Raw genomic sequence first — 16,726 nt, 5'->3', positions numbered from 1 at the left:
ACGAAGTCATGTACATTGGACCCACAGTGCAGTCACCGCTGCCAACAACCGTCATCAATTTTCGGATACCACGTTTTGCCTTTACTGCTGATGCACAGAAGATGTTCCAGCAGATCTGGGTACATCCGGATGACCGCAGATACCAGCAAACTCTGTGGAGGAACGATCCATCCGAGCCAATTCGTGTTTACCAGATGAAGACGGTTATGTACGGACAGTCCAGCTCACCGTACTTGGCGACTCGAGTACTCAATCAATTGGCAACTGATGACGGAGAACACTACCCTCTCGCAGTGTCAGTCATTCGGAAGGGAACCTACGTCGATGACGTATTGACTGGGCACGACGATCTACACACCCTTCAGGAAGAAGGAGAACGTTCCTCCCGAGTTATGGGAAAGTTAGCGACTGCCGTAATGGCGCTAGGCCTTCTGTGGTTTCCTAAATCCGACCAGCTCATGTTTAAGATACCAGCCGTTCTTGAGCACGCCGTCATCACCAAGAGGGTAGTTGTGTCCGAGATGTCCCGCTTGTTCGACCCCATCAGTCTGCTCGGGCCTGTCGTACTGTGTGCCAAAATGTTTGTGCAAACTCTCTGGGCGGAACACTTGCCATGGGAGACGGAGCTCTCTACCGAATTGCAAGAATGGTGGATGACTTATCGAACTGACATCCAGCAGCTATCGATCCTACAAGTTCCGAGAAAGATTCTTGCAAACACTTCTCAGCAATATTATCTGCACTGCTTCTGTGACGCTTCCACGAAAGGTTACGGGTGCTGTGTCTACGTCGTTTTGCCAGACGAAACGGGAGAGCTCCATAGTCACATTCTTACCTCGAAATCTCGTGTTGCACCACTGCGTGGACAATCCATTCCAAGGCTGGAACTTTGTGCTGCGCTACTTGGAAGTCAGCTCGTGGACACTTTACATAGATAGAGTATGTGATGAACTAGCCTACGGCTAAAAATCACAAAAATAAAGAAAAAAAAAAAAAAAACTTTACATAGAACTACCGAATTCACAGCGCCAGCGACAATGTGGACCGACAGTACAATCGAGATCCAACATCTGGAAAGTTTTCATTTCCAATCGGATGGCTGAGGTTCAACGACTTACAAAAGCATTCGAGTGGAGACATGTTTCCACGAACTTAAACCCAGCCGACCGGATTTCGCGAGGTACCCTGGCAAGGCAGATCGTGAAAGACGATCTATGGTGGCATGGTCCCACATTCCTGCGATACCCGAAGGAGCAATGGCCAGAATCAGTATTCCGACGCCAGATGATCAATTCGTCAACGGAAGGCTCGTCGTGCCGTCGCATTACATATCAGCACAGTAGATCAAGAGCTCTTCGACCGATATTCAGAGCTCGCCAAACTGCTGAAAGGTATTGCCTACTGCTACAGGTTTTACCACAACTGCAAGCTGCCAAAGGAGCAGCGCTCAACTGGATCACTGTCGCCTGATGAATGTGATCACCGAATCTTGGACCAAAGTCCCCTCTTAGAAATATGAACCTTTTCATGGACGAATTGCTACGAATCGACCACAAACTGAGCTGGTCGTGCGAGCAATACACCTCAAAACATTGCACGGTGGACCTTCACTTCTGCTTGCTACGGTACGTCAACGATTCTGGCCACTCCGGGGTCGTGATCTAGCTCGTGCAGTAGTTCGTCAATGCGTCACTTGCTTTCGGTGTCATCCTAAGCTGTCAACTCAAATCATGACACCGTTACCAGAAGTACGCACTACACCAGCACGACCGTTCTTGTATTCGTCGGAAAGACAACTATTCAACGATACCTTAATCGACATTTGCTGGAGGTAGTTACGGGTGATTTTAACCAGATGTAATGGAAAGTTGAAGTTACAAAGCTTGAATACATGCCCATTGTGCTAGACATTATCAAACGCTTTCTCAACGTCTAACAAGACCATGGCTGTGGACTTGGATACAGCCTTGTTTCTTCGGATGTTATTCATCACCCGCACTAGTTGGTGATTGGTGGAGTGCCCCTTTTTGAACCCAAACTGTTCCGGAAATAGAATGTTATTTTCCTCAACAAACTTGAGCAAACGATTGAGAATGAGTTTCTCGAACAATTTGCTCAGCGCTGAAAGGAGGCTGATTGGTCTGTAGCTTGAAGACCATGTTGGATCCTCACCGGGCTTGCGGATTGGTATGATTTTTGCTACTTTCCAGATGCTTGGAAAGTAGTGCAGTTCCAAGCATCTGTTAAAGATAGCAGTTAGAAGAGACTTCATTTTCATGCTGAGTTTCGTCAAGATCAAGTTGCATATACCGTCAAACCCTGGAGCCTTCATGTTCTTGGTACATTTCAGCGTTGAGCAAATCTGTTGCACTGTAATCATATCCGCCGGAGGCACGACACAAGGGTTGACATCTAGGTTGTGAACGCATTGCGCAACCTGATCTTCGAGCGGACTTTGGATAGTCGAGCCAAGCAAATGCGATGGAGCGAAATGCTTGCCGATCGCATTTGCTTTCTCCTGTGGGGTGATTAAAAACCGATCGTCATCATTTTCGACTCTGAGAGGTGGAACGGGTTTGGGATGAGTTTTCAGGACCTTGGCTACCTTCCAGAATGGTCTGGAGCGGTCGTCCAGATTCTGGACAACACGTCCGAAACTTTCATTTCGGAGTGAGTCAATTCTGGAAGCAATCTGCCTTTTCAGATCAGCCATTTTATTTTTTTTTTTGCCCAGGTCTCCAGTCTTCTGAAACTGACGTCTACGCACATTTCTCAATCGAATCAATAATTGGGTGTGGGAATCAATAGTGTAGGATACCTGGACCGGTTGATAGCTCGGTGGATGGGTTGGGATGTTCGATGAGGTGATGGTGATTCTTCCGTAATGGACACAGTACAGAAAACACTCTTTTACATTTAACACAACTCCTTACTAAACAGGACTCTACCAATTTACATTTATTCACATTTCTTCTTAACACTAAATTGGTCACGCAGGACCGTCCTCGACCTTGTATTACTCAACACTAATTTTGACCTGCCACTACTCCTAAAACAAAACCTGAACCAAACAATCTGTGGTGAATTTATACATATACAAAATACATCTTCACCGAAATTCTCTCGCGCTCACCAGCTATCGGCTACCGATCCATCGGTTGCATCGATGACGTCAAATGTAAGTGCCATCGAAAGGGAAAGTGATCTCCCTTGTTCATCTGGCTGACCGTCGACCGATTGGCAAAACAAAGGACATCCAAAACAACAGTCGGCCGTACTGCTGGTCGGTTGAGATGGTGTGTTTTAGGGTGGTCCTCACAGACAAATAGCAACAAACTTACCCCTCACAGGAACTTGTCGAACGCATGTCTCGTCAGCCTCGGATATGGCCTGTTGGAGTCCTTCCAACGCCCGGTCGATGTCATCTACGGTGTCGAGCAGTGGATTTTCATCGATGTTGCTGTCCACCGTTCGACCGTACTGCACGCAGTTGACATGGTGGTAGTCTTTACGCAGGCAGCTTCTAGCTGGAACCACGTTGACACCGACTTCAGTCACCACCGGTTGGTGGTCGGAGCTGAGATCGTTGTGCGCCTCCGGCTTGGGTAGTCCGATGTTTGACAGGAAGAAGTCCAGAGTGGAGGGATTTCCCGTCGGAGAGATGAAAGTTGGTTCGTCCGGAAATTGCACAGTGTACAGTCCATGTTGTGCGTGGTCAAACAATAGACATCCGTTCCGGTTCCGCTGGTAGTTCCGCCAACCTTCATGGCGGGCGTTCAGGTCACCCCCAACGATGAATCGGGAGCTAGTACGAGTGATGGCGGTCAGATCGTTCTTGAATTGGATGCCTAGGCCGTTGCTTGTGGTACACTGACGTGGGCACTGTAAACTGCGATAAACCGGACGTTTCCAGTTGGTGATTCCACCTCCACACTAATGGCCTCGATGATAGAAGTGCGGATGTGGGACAGAGTGAACTTGATTCCCTTTCTGACGATGACCGCTACACCTGTGAATGTGTGGACCATAACCAACAATTATTCAAAGCGTCGAGCAAACCGTAGAAGGTCGAGACAAATCAAACATTTTTTATTGGGATTTGGTCTGGAATCGCTCAACGCGATTATCAATATGTTAGCAGCACACTCTCGCGCAACACTTTCAAATTAATGTGTCCTAATATATTCGAAAGCCGTTAACTTAGACAAGCAGAGCTTTAATTTTAAACATTCTGCAAAAGCATTCAACTTTCGTAAAGCAACATTGTACGTAAGCTTGCGCGCAAGTTTGCTTGACAATGTCCACATGGCACAAATTTTCCTTCCATGAACAGCTGTTTTTGGCTGGAGAAAAGCATCCACAAAAACAAAAAAAAAGAGAGCCAACTGTGACATATTTCTCTCTTTCTCTCCACTTAAAGAGGCAAATATTCATTGTTCAAGTAAGTTGATTGAATTCGCCCCAGATATGTTACTCGACATTAAAGTCACTTGAATGCGAACGAATAATGTTTGACATCGACCAGTTGTCTAGCCATTAATATCGCAGTGCAATTGAGTTGAACATCGAACCGAATCGTCTGAACGTGGCCAAATTGAGAAAAAGCTCACAGCACCTCGGCGATGAACTCCCTTACGGTAAACTGCTCAGTTTCGGAAGAGCTTCGACGGCGACAGGTTCTCTTTGGTTCGGTTTTCCGGTACGTTGGCCACCGTGTAGAACGGTGTTCAGATCGTTTCTTTTATTTTTTAACCCACCACGGTACCGTCCCCTCCTCGCTTGGTCCGCACAAGGTGTGATGTGTTTTCCTCCTTCGTTGGGAAAAAAGACATACAGAGTGAAAGAGACTGGATGAAGGCTGTGTGAAAAGCGAGGTGCGTGGAGCAGTCGGACGGAGCGAGACAGCAAGAAAATCAATTCTTTCTGGCCTAGCCATACATTGGATTGTGTCCGACGGTTCATGGTTTTTGAGATTTCCGTTTTATGATTTTCACTTCTTATTTTCCTGGGATATTCCAATTTCGATTCGAGGCCGTGAAAACTTTTGCTGTAGTGCGTGTTCTGGGTTTTTTGGGGAAGTAGATTTCTCGGTTGATTTTCGTTTGGTGCTTGAGACAAGTGAATAAATCAGCAATCATCTCCTTTTTTAGTGAAAATTTGGTGGGAAAGCATAATTCCCGAAGGTTTTGGAGTCTAATTTAATAAAGGTCTCTTTTAGGAAATTGAATAATATTGAAGGTGATTTGTCAGCGGTATAGGGAGAAAAAAAAAATTAAGGTGAAAGTGAACGTGGTGCTTCAACGTGTGTGAGTAGAAGAAAAAAAGAGGCGAAGGTAAAAAAAAAGTGAAATGTCAAAAGTGCTGACGGCGAAAAGCGATGACTACTATCATACGCAACTCGGATTGAGCGGAATACAATCGTCCTTCGATGGTGACTCCCTGCCAGACTATGACGAGTTCGATTCGGAATCAGTGACGCTGCAATACTTCAAGGAGAGGTAAACAACTTTGAACGGCTACAAACAATAACAACAACAACTCCCCCCTAACAGCAGTGAGCTGGACTTACACCCACCAAAGGGAAAATATCTCTCCAAAGAAGGAGATTCCCTCCCTTGCTTTTCTGTGTGTGCGTCCCCTGCTGAAAGCCAACATTCCTCATTTCTGGCAAGGGTCGCTGAAGAAAATTGGCAAGCCAAGGCAAAATCGTGTGCTGAATCTGCGTTTTCTGTTTGCAACATAAATCTTACTCCCTAATTGCATTTTCTGCGTGCAACTTCGCTAACCACGTGCATGTGTGTATGTGTGTGTTTACAACAGTGTGAGCGTTCTCAGATGCAAAAATTGCTTTATTCTTTACAGCATAAATTCTCGCTCTGGTAATCGACCGTTTTCCACGTTGCCGGATGGTAATTTCATTTTTCCTTTTCAGCCAGACTATTTTCGCATTCATTCAAACAACCAGACGGTCTCTAATATGTTTAAAAATAGCACAATTAGACGAATCATTCTCTCATATTTTTTCTCACTTTTGCGTTATATTCACATGCTCTGACGATGGCCGATGGTTTGTGGTGTCAAAATAGTTTGGCGTTCACCCACACCAAAAGAGACCCCCGTTTTAATAATAACCGAGTGGAGGAGATCATAATATACACGCAGCATATGGAAGCACTCATACACGGACAAGCCTAACCTGGTGATAGCCAGTGTTGCCGAGATGAAACAGCTGGGTGTGCGTGGGATCCGGAACGTGTTGCTTCGGCGATGCAGCATCTTGCATGGAATGCAATAACATTATAGCCCTTGTGGTTTATCTTTATTATTGAACGAAATTTCACTTAAAATTGCAAGGGTAGTCTGAGAAGGAAATAAAAGAATATAGGATTCCGTACTTCCTAATGCATCGTCTATCTCACTGCATGCGCGCATGCCTGCTCTATGCAATTTGGAAATTTTTTAAAAGGTTGGGTTTTTTTTTCATCTAGTTCGTTTATTTGGTATGCTCAATCGCGTAAGCTTTACGAAGCCGATCATTCATTATTTCGTAAAAAAAAAATTCACTTAATTCTAGATCTAGTAGGAGTCGCGGCTTACCCGAGGATAGAAGGGTACATTGTCGAAGGATAGGATCAGTGGGGAAGCATGGGGTTGGGGTTTTGTTGTCTCATCAGAGCGTTATCGCTGGTAAGCAGATAGTGCGGTTCTTAAAAAAAGAGGCACTATAAAATTGATTAACTAGCTTCTTAATTCCTGGTAAATTCAGTTAGTATGCGCACGATGAATTGGTCTAAAAGTGCACAATTTTCTTGACTTGTTAGTTAGAGAGGTCTTGAATTTGCATGTCCTAGCATTAAAAAAATGGTCCAAAACTTAAATTTATCTCGGAATATTTCTAATTTGTTCGAAATACATATTTTAAATTGCATGCAAAATTTTCTACACGGCAACCGTTCACTCAAATTCTTATTTGAGTAAATTTTTACATAGGGGAAATGGTTCTAATGTTGGCCTATGGATCTAAGATCGGACCCATCGCTAAAAAATTGCTATTTATCAATGTTATCTAGATGAACGCGTCATTATACGGTACTATTGAAAATTTAATCGATTGCTGAATTTATGATGAGCCAAAATTAGGGGCATTTAGCCCGACATTATATCCATTCCCCAATCACTCATATTTTAGTGACATTAGCGCATATTTGAGTTCAACGTTTTTGCGAATTTAAGTGAACGTGATTCAAACATGAGCCAGATTTATTTGCCGTGTCCACGATCTTTCCATCTAGGAAAATTTTCCTCGTTCCAGAATAATGAGATTTTTTCTTGGACTGCTATCTAGAAAAGTTGTGTAGGTCCCAGAGTTATGAAAAGTTTAGGTGATTCAAAAGTTGCTATATCCGAGGTTTTTAAAATAAATTGTCTAAAAAGTGTCAAAACATGTCTAAATCAAAGACTTTGATCATTTGTATTTGTTCCTCAATTTTTCGTTCTAATCACCAATTTGCGATCTGAATCCAGAATCATTTTAGAAAATTGTTTATCGTCATAAATCTAGTCAGAAAAGTAATTTCCTTATTGAATTAATAAAAATATTATTTGATTATCTAAAATAAGGCTGACGCCAATAATATGTTCATTTTATGTTCGACATCACACAAATAGGCCGAGGAGGGGTAAATATTAAAAAGCAAGGGACGAATAAAAAAAAACAACTTGTTTAATGATAAATTAAAGGGTGATACGGTCAAAATTTGGTCAACGGAAAACGCGTGTAAATCGGTGAAATCGTTTATTTAAAAAATCAAATTAAATTTCTTTTTCAAGTTCAATTAGTATAAAATTCAGGAAAAATATTCAGTTAGGCTTCCGCTTTTCCAAATCCGAATTGCCGGGCCTTACGCTTGACCCCTGCCATCAGATTTTGTACAGCCACCTTGTCCACCTTCTTCGCCGCAGAAAGCCAGTTTGCCTTGAACTGCTGCTCGCCCTTAGCAGTTTTTTTGGTCTTCTTTAGGTTCCGCTTGACAATAGCCCAGTATTTCTCAATTGGGCGGAGCTCTGGCGTGTTGGGAGGGTTCTTGTCCTTGGGAACCACCTGCACGTTGTTGGCGGCGTACCACTCCATGCCCTTTTTACCGTAATGGCAAGATGCCAAATCCGGCCAAAACAGTACGGAACAACCGTGTTTCTTCAGGAAAGGCAGCAGACGTTTATTCAAACACTCTTTCACGTAAATTTCTTGGTCTAGTCCCGGAAGCTATGAAAATGCTGCTTTTCAAGCCACAGGAACAGATGGCTTGCCAAACCAGATATTTCTTTGCGAACTTTGACAGTTTCATGTGCTTGAAAACATCTGCTACCTTTCCCCTTCCTTTTGCCGTATAAAACTCCTGTCCCGGAAGCTGCTTGTAGTCGGCTTTGACGTAGGTTTCGTCGTCCATTACCACGCAGTCAAACTTCGTCAGCATCGTCTTGTACAGCCTCCGGGATCGCGCTTTGGCCGTCGTATTTTGTTTATCATCGCGATTTGGAGTCACTACCTTCTTGTAAGTCGATAGTCCGGCTCGTTTTTTGGCTCGATGCACGGTTGTAGACGATACACCCAGCTTATTTGCGGCATCTCGGAGAGAGAGGTTAGGGTTTCGCTTGAAACTACCGGCAACTCTCTTTGTCGTCTCAGCGGCTTCCGGTTTTCGATTTCCCCCCGATCCAGACTTCCTGGCTGTCGACAAACGTTCCCCAAACACTTTAATTACATTTGTAACGGTTGATTTGGCAACTTTTAGCGATTTTGCCAACTTTGCGTGCGAGTAGCTCGGATTTTCGCGATGCGCGAGCAAAATTTTGATACGCTGCTCTTCTTGCTTGGACGGCATTTTGACAACTGAAAAGTGAATTCCAAAATCAAAATAGGAGCAACATTCTACACACACACACCTTCAAAATGAGGGGTGTTCAGGTTTTTTAAATGCAAAATTGAAAGAAATACGTCAAGTTGATATTGACCAAATTTTGACCGTATCACCCTTTAATAAATATTTTTTGTAGTTTTAGGATAAAGCGTAGAGCGAAAAACAATTTAAAAAAGGGCTAGATATTGATTTTTTTTTTAAATTTCTATAGTCACTTTAACACACTTGGGTCATTCGTGACTTGTCCGGGGTGAGATTTGAACTTGTGACCTTGGCGTGAGAGGTATGGATGTTAACCACTACACCGGGGTCGCCCCCTTTTGTGATTATTGGCTGGCATAAAGCAAAACCTAAATTTGCATCAGCCATAATCATGGTGACCAGCAAATCCAAATTTTAAATTTCCCGGATTTTTCCCGGAATTTTGGTGAATTTTCCCGGTTGTTTGAGCCAGAGAAATTTTGCTTAATTATAACTCATTTAATTAAGTGATCTCTTCGGCTCTATCGCATCTGGTTATATGCTTAATTAAAAGGTAAAGGGTTTTCCAAAAAGGATTTCCTAACATTTTATGGTCGCAATAATCGCCCTACTGAGAGTACTATTCGCAATGTGGTGAACAAATTCGAGGAAACTGGTTCGGTGAACGCTCAACGACCACGCGTGCGTTAACGGAACGCAAGGTCTGCCGAGATTATCGCCGCTGTACGCGAAAGTGTGAAAGAGTACCCGTGGTAGTCGATTCCGCACACTGGACCTCTTGCAGGCTTTAACTTGGCGAATTCAGCGTCGAGACTTAGGACTGCACCCATACAAGATCCAATTTACCCAGCAGCTAAGGCATAACGATCATAGACAGCTCCGTGTGTTCGCTGATTGGGTTTTAGAGCAGTTGGAAACCTTCAGCGACGAGGCCCATTTCTGGATGAACGGGTATGTGAACAAGCAGAATTGTCGAATTTTGGGACAAGGCCAATCCACACGAGGTCCACCAAGTGACAATGCATCCCCAGAAATTCACTGGTGTGCATCACCGTCCACGGAAAGCGCTACAGGTCGATGATTGTCGACTTCTTCTGGCCTAAAGTGGACGATATGGATGTGAACGATATGTGGTTCCAACAGGACGGTGCAACGTGTCACACAGCGCACGAAACAATCGATATTCTGCATGAGCGATCTCCGGGCATGGTTATTTCGCGCGGAGGCGATGTCAACTGGCCACCAAGATCGTGTGATTTAACCCCGCTAGACTTTTTCTTGTGGGGTTATGTTAAGTCGCAGGTCTATGCCAATAAGCCGCAAACCACCGATGCCCTCAAAGCCAACATTACTCAAGTTATTAATGAGATTCAGCCCGATTTGTGCGCCAGAGTCATGGAAACCTCTCGGATGTACGCCACCAAGCGAAGCTGAGGCGCCCATTTGAACGATGTCAATGGTATTGATAGGCCTTGCAATCGAAAAATAAATCTCGTCAATATCTCACACACAATTTGTTTTATTCAACTTTAAATATAGGAAACACTTAATGCAAAACCCTTTATAAAGGGTGATACGGTCAAAATTTGGTCAAGGGAAAACGCGTGTAAATCGGTGAAATCGTTTATTTAAAAAATCAAATTAAATTTCTTTTTCAAGTTCAATTAGTATAAAATTCAGGAAAAATATTCAGTTAGGCTTCCGCTTTTCCAAATCCGAATTGCCGGGCCTTACGCTTGACCCCTGCCATCAGATTTTGTACAGCCACCTTGTCCACCTTCTTCGCCGCAGAAAGCCAGTTTGCCTTGAACTGCTGCTCGCCCTTAGCAGTTTTTTTGGTCTTCTTTAGGTTCCGCTTGACAATAGCCCAGTATTTCTCAATTGGGCGGAGCTCTGGCGTGTTGGGAGGGTTCTTGTCCATGGGAACCACCTGCACGTTGTTGGCGGCGTACCACTCCATGGCCTTTTTACCGTAATGGTAAGATGCCAAATCCGGCCAAAACAGTACGGAACAACCGTGTTTCTTCAGGAAAGGCAGCAGACGTTTATTCAAACACTCTTTCACGTAAATTTCTTGGTTGACAGTCCCGGAAGCTATGAAAATGCTGCTTTTCAAGCCACAGGTACAGATGGCTTGCCAAACCAGATATTTCTTTGCGAACTTTGACAGTTTCATGTGCTTGAAAACATCTGCTACCTTTCCCCTTCCTTTTGCCGTATAAAACTCCTGTCCCGGAAGCTGCTTGTAGTCGGCTTTGACGTAGGTGTCGTCGTCCATTACCACGCAGTCAAACTTCGTCAGCATCGTCGTGTACAGCCTCCGGGATCGCGCTTTGGCCGTCGTATTTTGTTTATCATCGCGATTTGGAGTCACTACCTTCTTGTAAGTCGATAGTCCGGCTCGTTTTTTGGCTCGATGCACGGTTGTAGACGATACACCCAGCTTATTTGCGGCATCTCGGAGAGAGAGGTTAGGGTTTCGCTTGAAACTACCGGCAACTCTCTTTGTCGTCTCAGCGGCTTCCGGTTTTCGATTTCCCCCCGATCCAGACTTCCTGGCTGTCGACAAACGTTCCCCAAACACTTTAATTACATTTGTAACGGTTGATTTGGCAACTTTTAGCGATTTTGCCAACTTTGCGTGCGAGTAGCTCGGATTTTCGCGATGCGCGAGCAAAATTTTGATACGCTGCTCTTCTTGCTTGGACGGCATTTTGACAACTGAAAAGTGAATTCCAAAATCAAAATAGGAGCAACATTCTACACACACACACCTTCAAAATGAGGGGTGTTCAGGTTTTTTAAATGCAAAATTGAAAGAAATACGTCAAGTTGATATTGACCAAATTTTGACCGTATCACCCTTTATCTCACAACCGAAAAATTACCAAAAATTTTACAAAAAAAAAACATTTGTTTCTCATCAAGATTTTTCGGTGTTTTAACTATCTTGAAAAAGTTCGCTCAAAACTCTTTACAGGATTAGATCTAAATCTAAAAAAAAGGAAATTGCCGGTGAAGCACGGAATGAAATATGAAGCGTTATACCATAGAGGTAACTCTAAGACTAGTAGGTCCCGAAATAACGTGCTCAACTTTTTGACTAAGCTCTGGTACTATCTTTGGTCCCAAGGTAATCGATTCACCCCTCGAAACATAGGAAAATCCATTAACCCCTCATTCTATCTGTCAAACTTTCATAGCGAATCAAAACAAACATTGTGTGGTACTAGAATTTTGACTAGAGTGGGGTACGTTAATCGATTTGCTTGGGACCAATAGGCTAGTCAAGTAGTGAGCCAATTTAAAATCGTTAGTTTCCACCGGTTGGTTATACCCCGTTCACATTACAGCGTATATCACGTGATATACTTTGTCTTGCAATGAGCACTCATACATCTAGTTTTCACTGGAAATCCTATGTATGAGTGCTCATTGCAAGGCAGCGTATATCACGTGATATACGCTGTAATGTGAACGGGGTATTAGAGAAAAAGTCCAAGGGATTCCAAAGGAAGCAATTAACGGCGGCGAAAGAGTGGAATATGGTAGAGCTGTCCAAATTAAATATCAAAATTAAACTAAATACATGCCAGAGTTGAAAAGAATATTTTCGATCCTGAAAGTGTGTATGTATATCCATTTGATAACGGTGATGCATACATGCGGGGCTTATTGGGAGTGAAAGTAACCTCGGAATGGGTGTGACTCTCCAGACACTCGAAAAGGGTTGCTGGATCTGCAATAGAGCTGTCACTTTCTAACTCTCGAACTAAAGCTGTCTAAAATGACCATAAATGTATTGCTGATTGCATCTGAAACTGGACTGGCCCAAAAATGCAAAAAGTGTGATTAAAGTGCACCTTTGCGTCAAATCGTTGTTGTGTCTTCGGAGCACTTATTGCTTGCATCATAAGAAATAAGTGCACCGAAGACACCAAGACGATTAGACGGATGTTCGCACTTTAATCACACTTTTTAATAAGTGAAAACGCGCTTATTAGTCCAGTTTGGTGTGAAATGCGCAATACATTGTAGAGAGATTTCTTCCATAATAACACAAATACACAAAAAAAAAGTTTTCTAAAAAATTGTGCATGCTAAAAAAATAGATTCAGCGAGGTCCATTCTATAAAATCTAACCTTTTTTTCAAAGGATGGAGTCAAAATCCAACTTTACTGAACAGGAAACCCGAACTTCCATAAAAAAAAGTATGTTTGTGAATTTAAACTTGGTTTTCTCAAAAATTGAGAAAGTCAACCCTCACGTTTGGATTCAGCAAGTTCTATTCCATAAAATACAAGCCTATTTTTCAAATATAGGAGCCAAATTGCCGAACAAACATAAAAATCAAATTTCTGTGAAAATACCTACTTTTGTGGATATTAAACAAGTTCGTTCTTCACGTATGGATTCAGCAAGTTCCATTCTATAAAATCCGAGCACAAATTTCAAACGATAGAACCGAAATCCAACCTGGCTTCAAAAAAATGTACTATCACGTATGAACTCACAAAGGTCTTGCCTGATCAAGAAACCCAAATTTCTATAAAAATACGTCCTTTTGGATGATGTAAACTCAGTTTCCTGAACAATTGTGCTTGCCTAAAAAATCTGCCATTAGGTATGAACACACGATGGTCCATTCTTTAAAATCTCAGCTTAATTTTCCAATTAAACCAATTTTGAAACGATTGGATTCTGTAAAGAACAAGATGATATTCTACAACATAATAAAATCTAGCAAATCGAGTAACCATACCCAAATGAATTAGCGATACTCGAGAACAAAGGAACGATCCTGTTCTTTTTATCGTCTGATCCGTTTCCTAGACGAGTGTGTCGATGGGAAGCCAAATCAGAGCATCTCCAGGAGTCCGTGATGCTCCGTGATATAGTCGTACGACGCTTTCCGAACGCGAATATTGTTCTACCCTTGATTTATAAATATGTACCAAGTGTCATCCAAATCGAAGATGGTCGAGCGCGATTTCAGGTTTTTTGAGCTCATTGTGGATGGAATCCCTCTCATGAGATTTGTTTTCATTTTAATTCTTCCAATTTACAAATCCACCTGGCAACGCTGCCCTGCCATGCATTATGAATTTCATGGAAACAAAGACTATAATCACATTCACAAATTCGAGAGCGTCAACATGCACAAGAGTACTTGTGTACCGCAACGCAACAACTCCATCGTCGGATCGTGCAAAGCAGCATTGACGATAACGACGACGAAAGTATAAATATAAACGGAACAATTAACTCGTTCCTTTTCACTCTCACCTCATCCAGCTTGTGTGTGTGTGTATGTGCTTCTCGTAAGATGAACATAGGAAAACCGCTGATCCTCTTCACTTCCACGTTTCTTGTTGTTGTTGTCGTTGTCGTCGTTGCATAGCAGTCGGTCACCACTCGACCTAAAACTACAACATCTCAGATCGAGTTGCTGTATGACGTCATCCTTGGAAACCACTTTCGATCTTACGATCCGTTGCTGCCTATCCTTATATAAATATAGACAACGCTGAGAACGAAATTCTTGAATAGCTTTATCGTCATGACATTCCTAAATGTGGATGCTTAGGAAATCCGAAGCGAGTTATCGTAGATAGGCAGTCGAATATGATGGCTCATATTCAATGCATAAGAGACCACTCATAATCAGTGCCAGAGAATAGGAACTATGCAAACGACCCAAACAAAGAACCCGCTCCATTACCATCGTCAAACGCCATAGATAGTATACTAAAGTTATACCTACATAGTTGGAACGGCGAGAAGTACACGCAAATACGCTAGACGGGTGATGGGTGCTGCTTCTGGCATTCGGAAGAGAGATTCTCCTTGACCTAAAATGAAGACTTGGTTGTTATAGCGAATAAGCTCTACTCATAGCTGCAGCTGCTGGTGTTGTGTTGTGTGCAGCACGCGAACCATTTTCGCCGGTATTTTTTGTTTGTGCTTGTTTGGAAACTCTCTTGCGCAGGGATCAAAAACCGTTCCGTTCCGTGTTTGTGCTGGCTTCCCAGAAGTGAAAATCATATTTCGGCCCTGTGCGGGCTCCGGGACCGTATTTCGGGAGTGTGAGAAAAGGATTGTGTGTCAAAAAGTCAAACTTAATGCTTTCGTGAGTAATGGACCGAGCAGGGGGGGGGTGGTTGTTGGCTTTCAGACTGCAAATTAAGACGGGTTAGTGAAGGAACTATATTTGCCTGCCGCCGCTTTGGGTAAAGTTTTAAATTATAAATGGGAGCCGGAAGCACAGCTTTTGAACTGCTAGATTAAAGTAAATCAAATATAGTTGTTCCGTGATGTGAAAATGTTATTAGTAGGTAGTCAAATTTGTAAGCGTACACATAAACTTTACCATATATTCAGGGCTGGTAGTACCCAAGTAACCAGCAAGCCCGTTAATTCACCTTTTTGCAATATAAGGCTGAAACACGGCTAACATAGGGCATGCTAAGCTTTATATTAGCCGCATATTAGCTTTATATTGCAAAAAAGCGTAATAGCGGGCTTGTTGGTTAAAGCCTGTACTCGAAAAAAATACACCAGACAAAACTGTTCGCCAAAAATTTATGTTAAGTAGGATTTTCTTGAAACTTTCAGGGAATGAACTAATACATATGGATTATGTTTCGGCATAATTACTTTATTCAATTTCCTTTCCATCGCTGAAAGCCCGCACCTTTCCCTTAAGACCCCTCATTACATTTTGTGCAATGGTGGAGCCGACCTTTTTGGTCACTTTCATCCATTCTTTCTTCAAATCCAGCTCGTTCTTAAACACCTTGGACGATTTTCGAACTTTGGCCTTCATTATGGCCCAAAATCTTTCCACCGGACGAATCTCTGGTGAATTTGGGGGGTTGGCGGTTTTTGGCGGTCCGGCCAAAATAATGTCTCGCCTCCGTGGGACCGCAGAAAGGGCAACAGACGCTTCTGGAGGCACTCGGTGCGGTAAATTTCGCTGTTGATGCTACCCATTGTGATGTACGGTTTACTCAGTTTACCGCATTGGCATATGGCCTGCCAGAGTATGCAGCGTGAGTGTTCGGGAAATCGTAACATTATTTTTCAAAAAAATATCGCTCGTTGATCTGGCATCGCATGTGAAAAAGAAAATTATTTATCCCGAAAGTGAAGCCTTTGAACAGTCCTTTCACAAATCGCTTAGATTTCTAAAAGCAGACTTTGATTCACGTTATGCCAAGTCCTGCCGCAATAAGCGTTTGTTTTTCCTAAAATATACAAAATGACTGGATTCCCACTTCAAAGCTCAGGACGATAGCCAAAAGAAAAATATAGGTGGAAGACCAAAAAAATCGTTTTGTGAAGACCAATCAAGTGCCAAACCAGAGATCGAACGATTTACAGCTGACGATGCTTTGCGATTTTTTTTGTGCGAAAATGATCTTACAATAAAAGAAGAGTTCAAGAAAATAGGACTGAGAATAAGTGTACCGTTACCATCTGGAGGTAATTTCATTTTATCGTCTTGTTACCTTACATAATGAATACATTTTCATTTCGTCAGGTAATAGTAATGATGGCAACCAGAGATGAACCAGCCGATGGCTGAAAGTCTCTTTAAAAAAGAAAGATGAGATGATGGCAACACCGCCAGAAGATTATTTCAGAATCCAGAAATAACGGCAAGAATTACAGGAATTGAGAAGGATATCCTTCGTTGATTTGTTACAATTCTGTGTGCGCTATCTAGCAAGCTTGAAATCGACGTAAAGGCATTCGAAACCTACGCAGAAGAGACTAGAAGCTTGTCCATTATTATAGTTTTTACACTTTGCCACCTACGGTA

General features: G+C 42.8%; 1 protein-coding gene across 3 annotated transcripts in view; it reads left to right on the top strand.

The window, feature by feature from the left end:
* The first annotated feature begins 5,195 nt into the window (after positions 1 to 5,195).
* LOC135706994 (transmembrane protein 47) overlaps positions 5,196 to 16,726 on the top strand; it is a 139,797-nt gene continuing 128,266 nt past the window's right edge. Inside the window, exon 1 of one of the 3 annotated variants that reach the window (XM_065228710.1) lies at positions 5,196 to 5,498. In XM_065228710.1, the coding sequence (XP_065084782.1) occupies positions 5,350 to 5,498 (149 nt within the window). In that variant the 5' untranslated portion in view covers positions 5,196 to 5,349. The remainder of the gene's footprint in view (positions 5,499 to 16,726) is intronic. The other 2 variants (XM_065228711.1, XM_065228713.1) reach the window with 2 other exon arrangements.

This window comes from Ochlerotatus camptorhynchus, unplaced genomic scaffold (assembly GCF_037179485.1).
Source record: "Ochlerotatus camptorhynchus isolate MF236.1 unplaced genomic scaffold, CSIRO-AGI_Acam_v1.1 ptg000300l, whole genome shotgun sequence".
Lineage (NCBI taxonomy): Eukaryota > Metazoa > Arthropoda > Insecta > Diptera > Culicidae > Ochlerotatus > Ochlerotatus camptorhynchus.
Note: the sequence above shows the minus strand (reverse complement) of the source record. Positions and strands in the feature narration are given on the sequence as shown.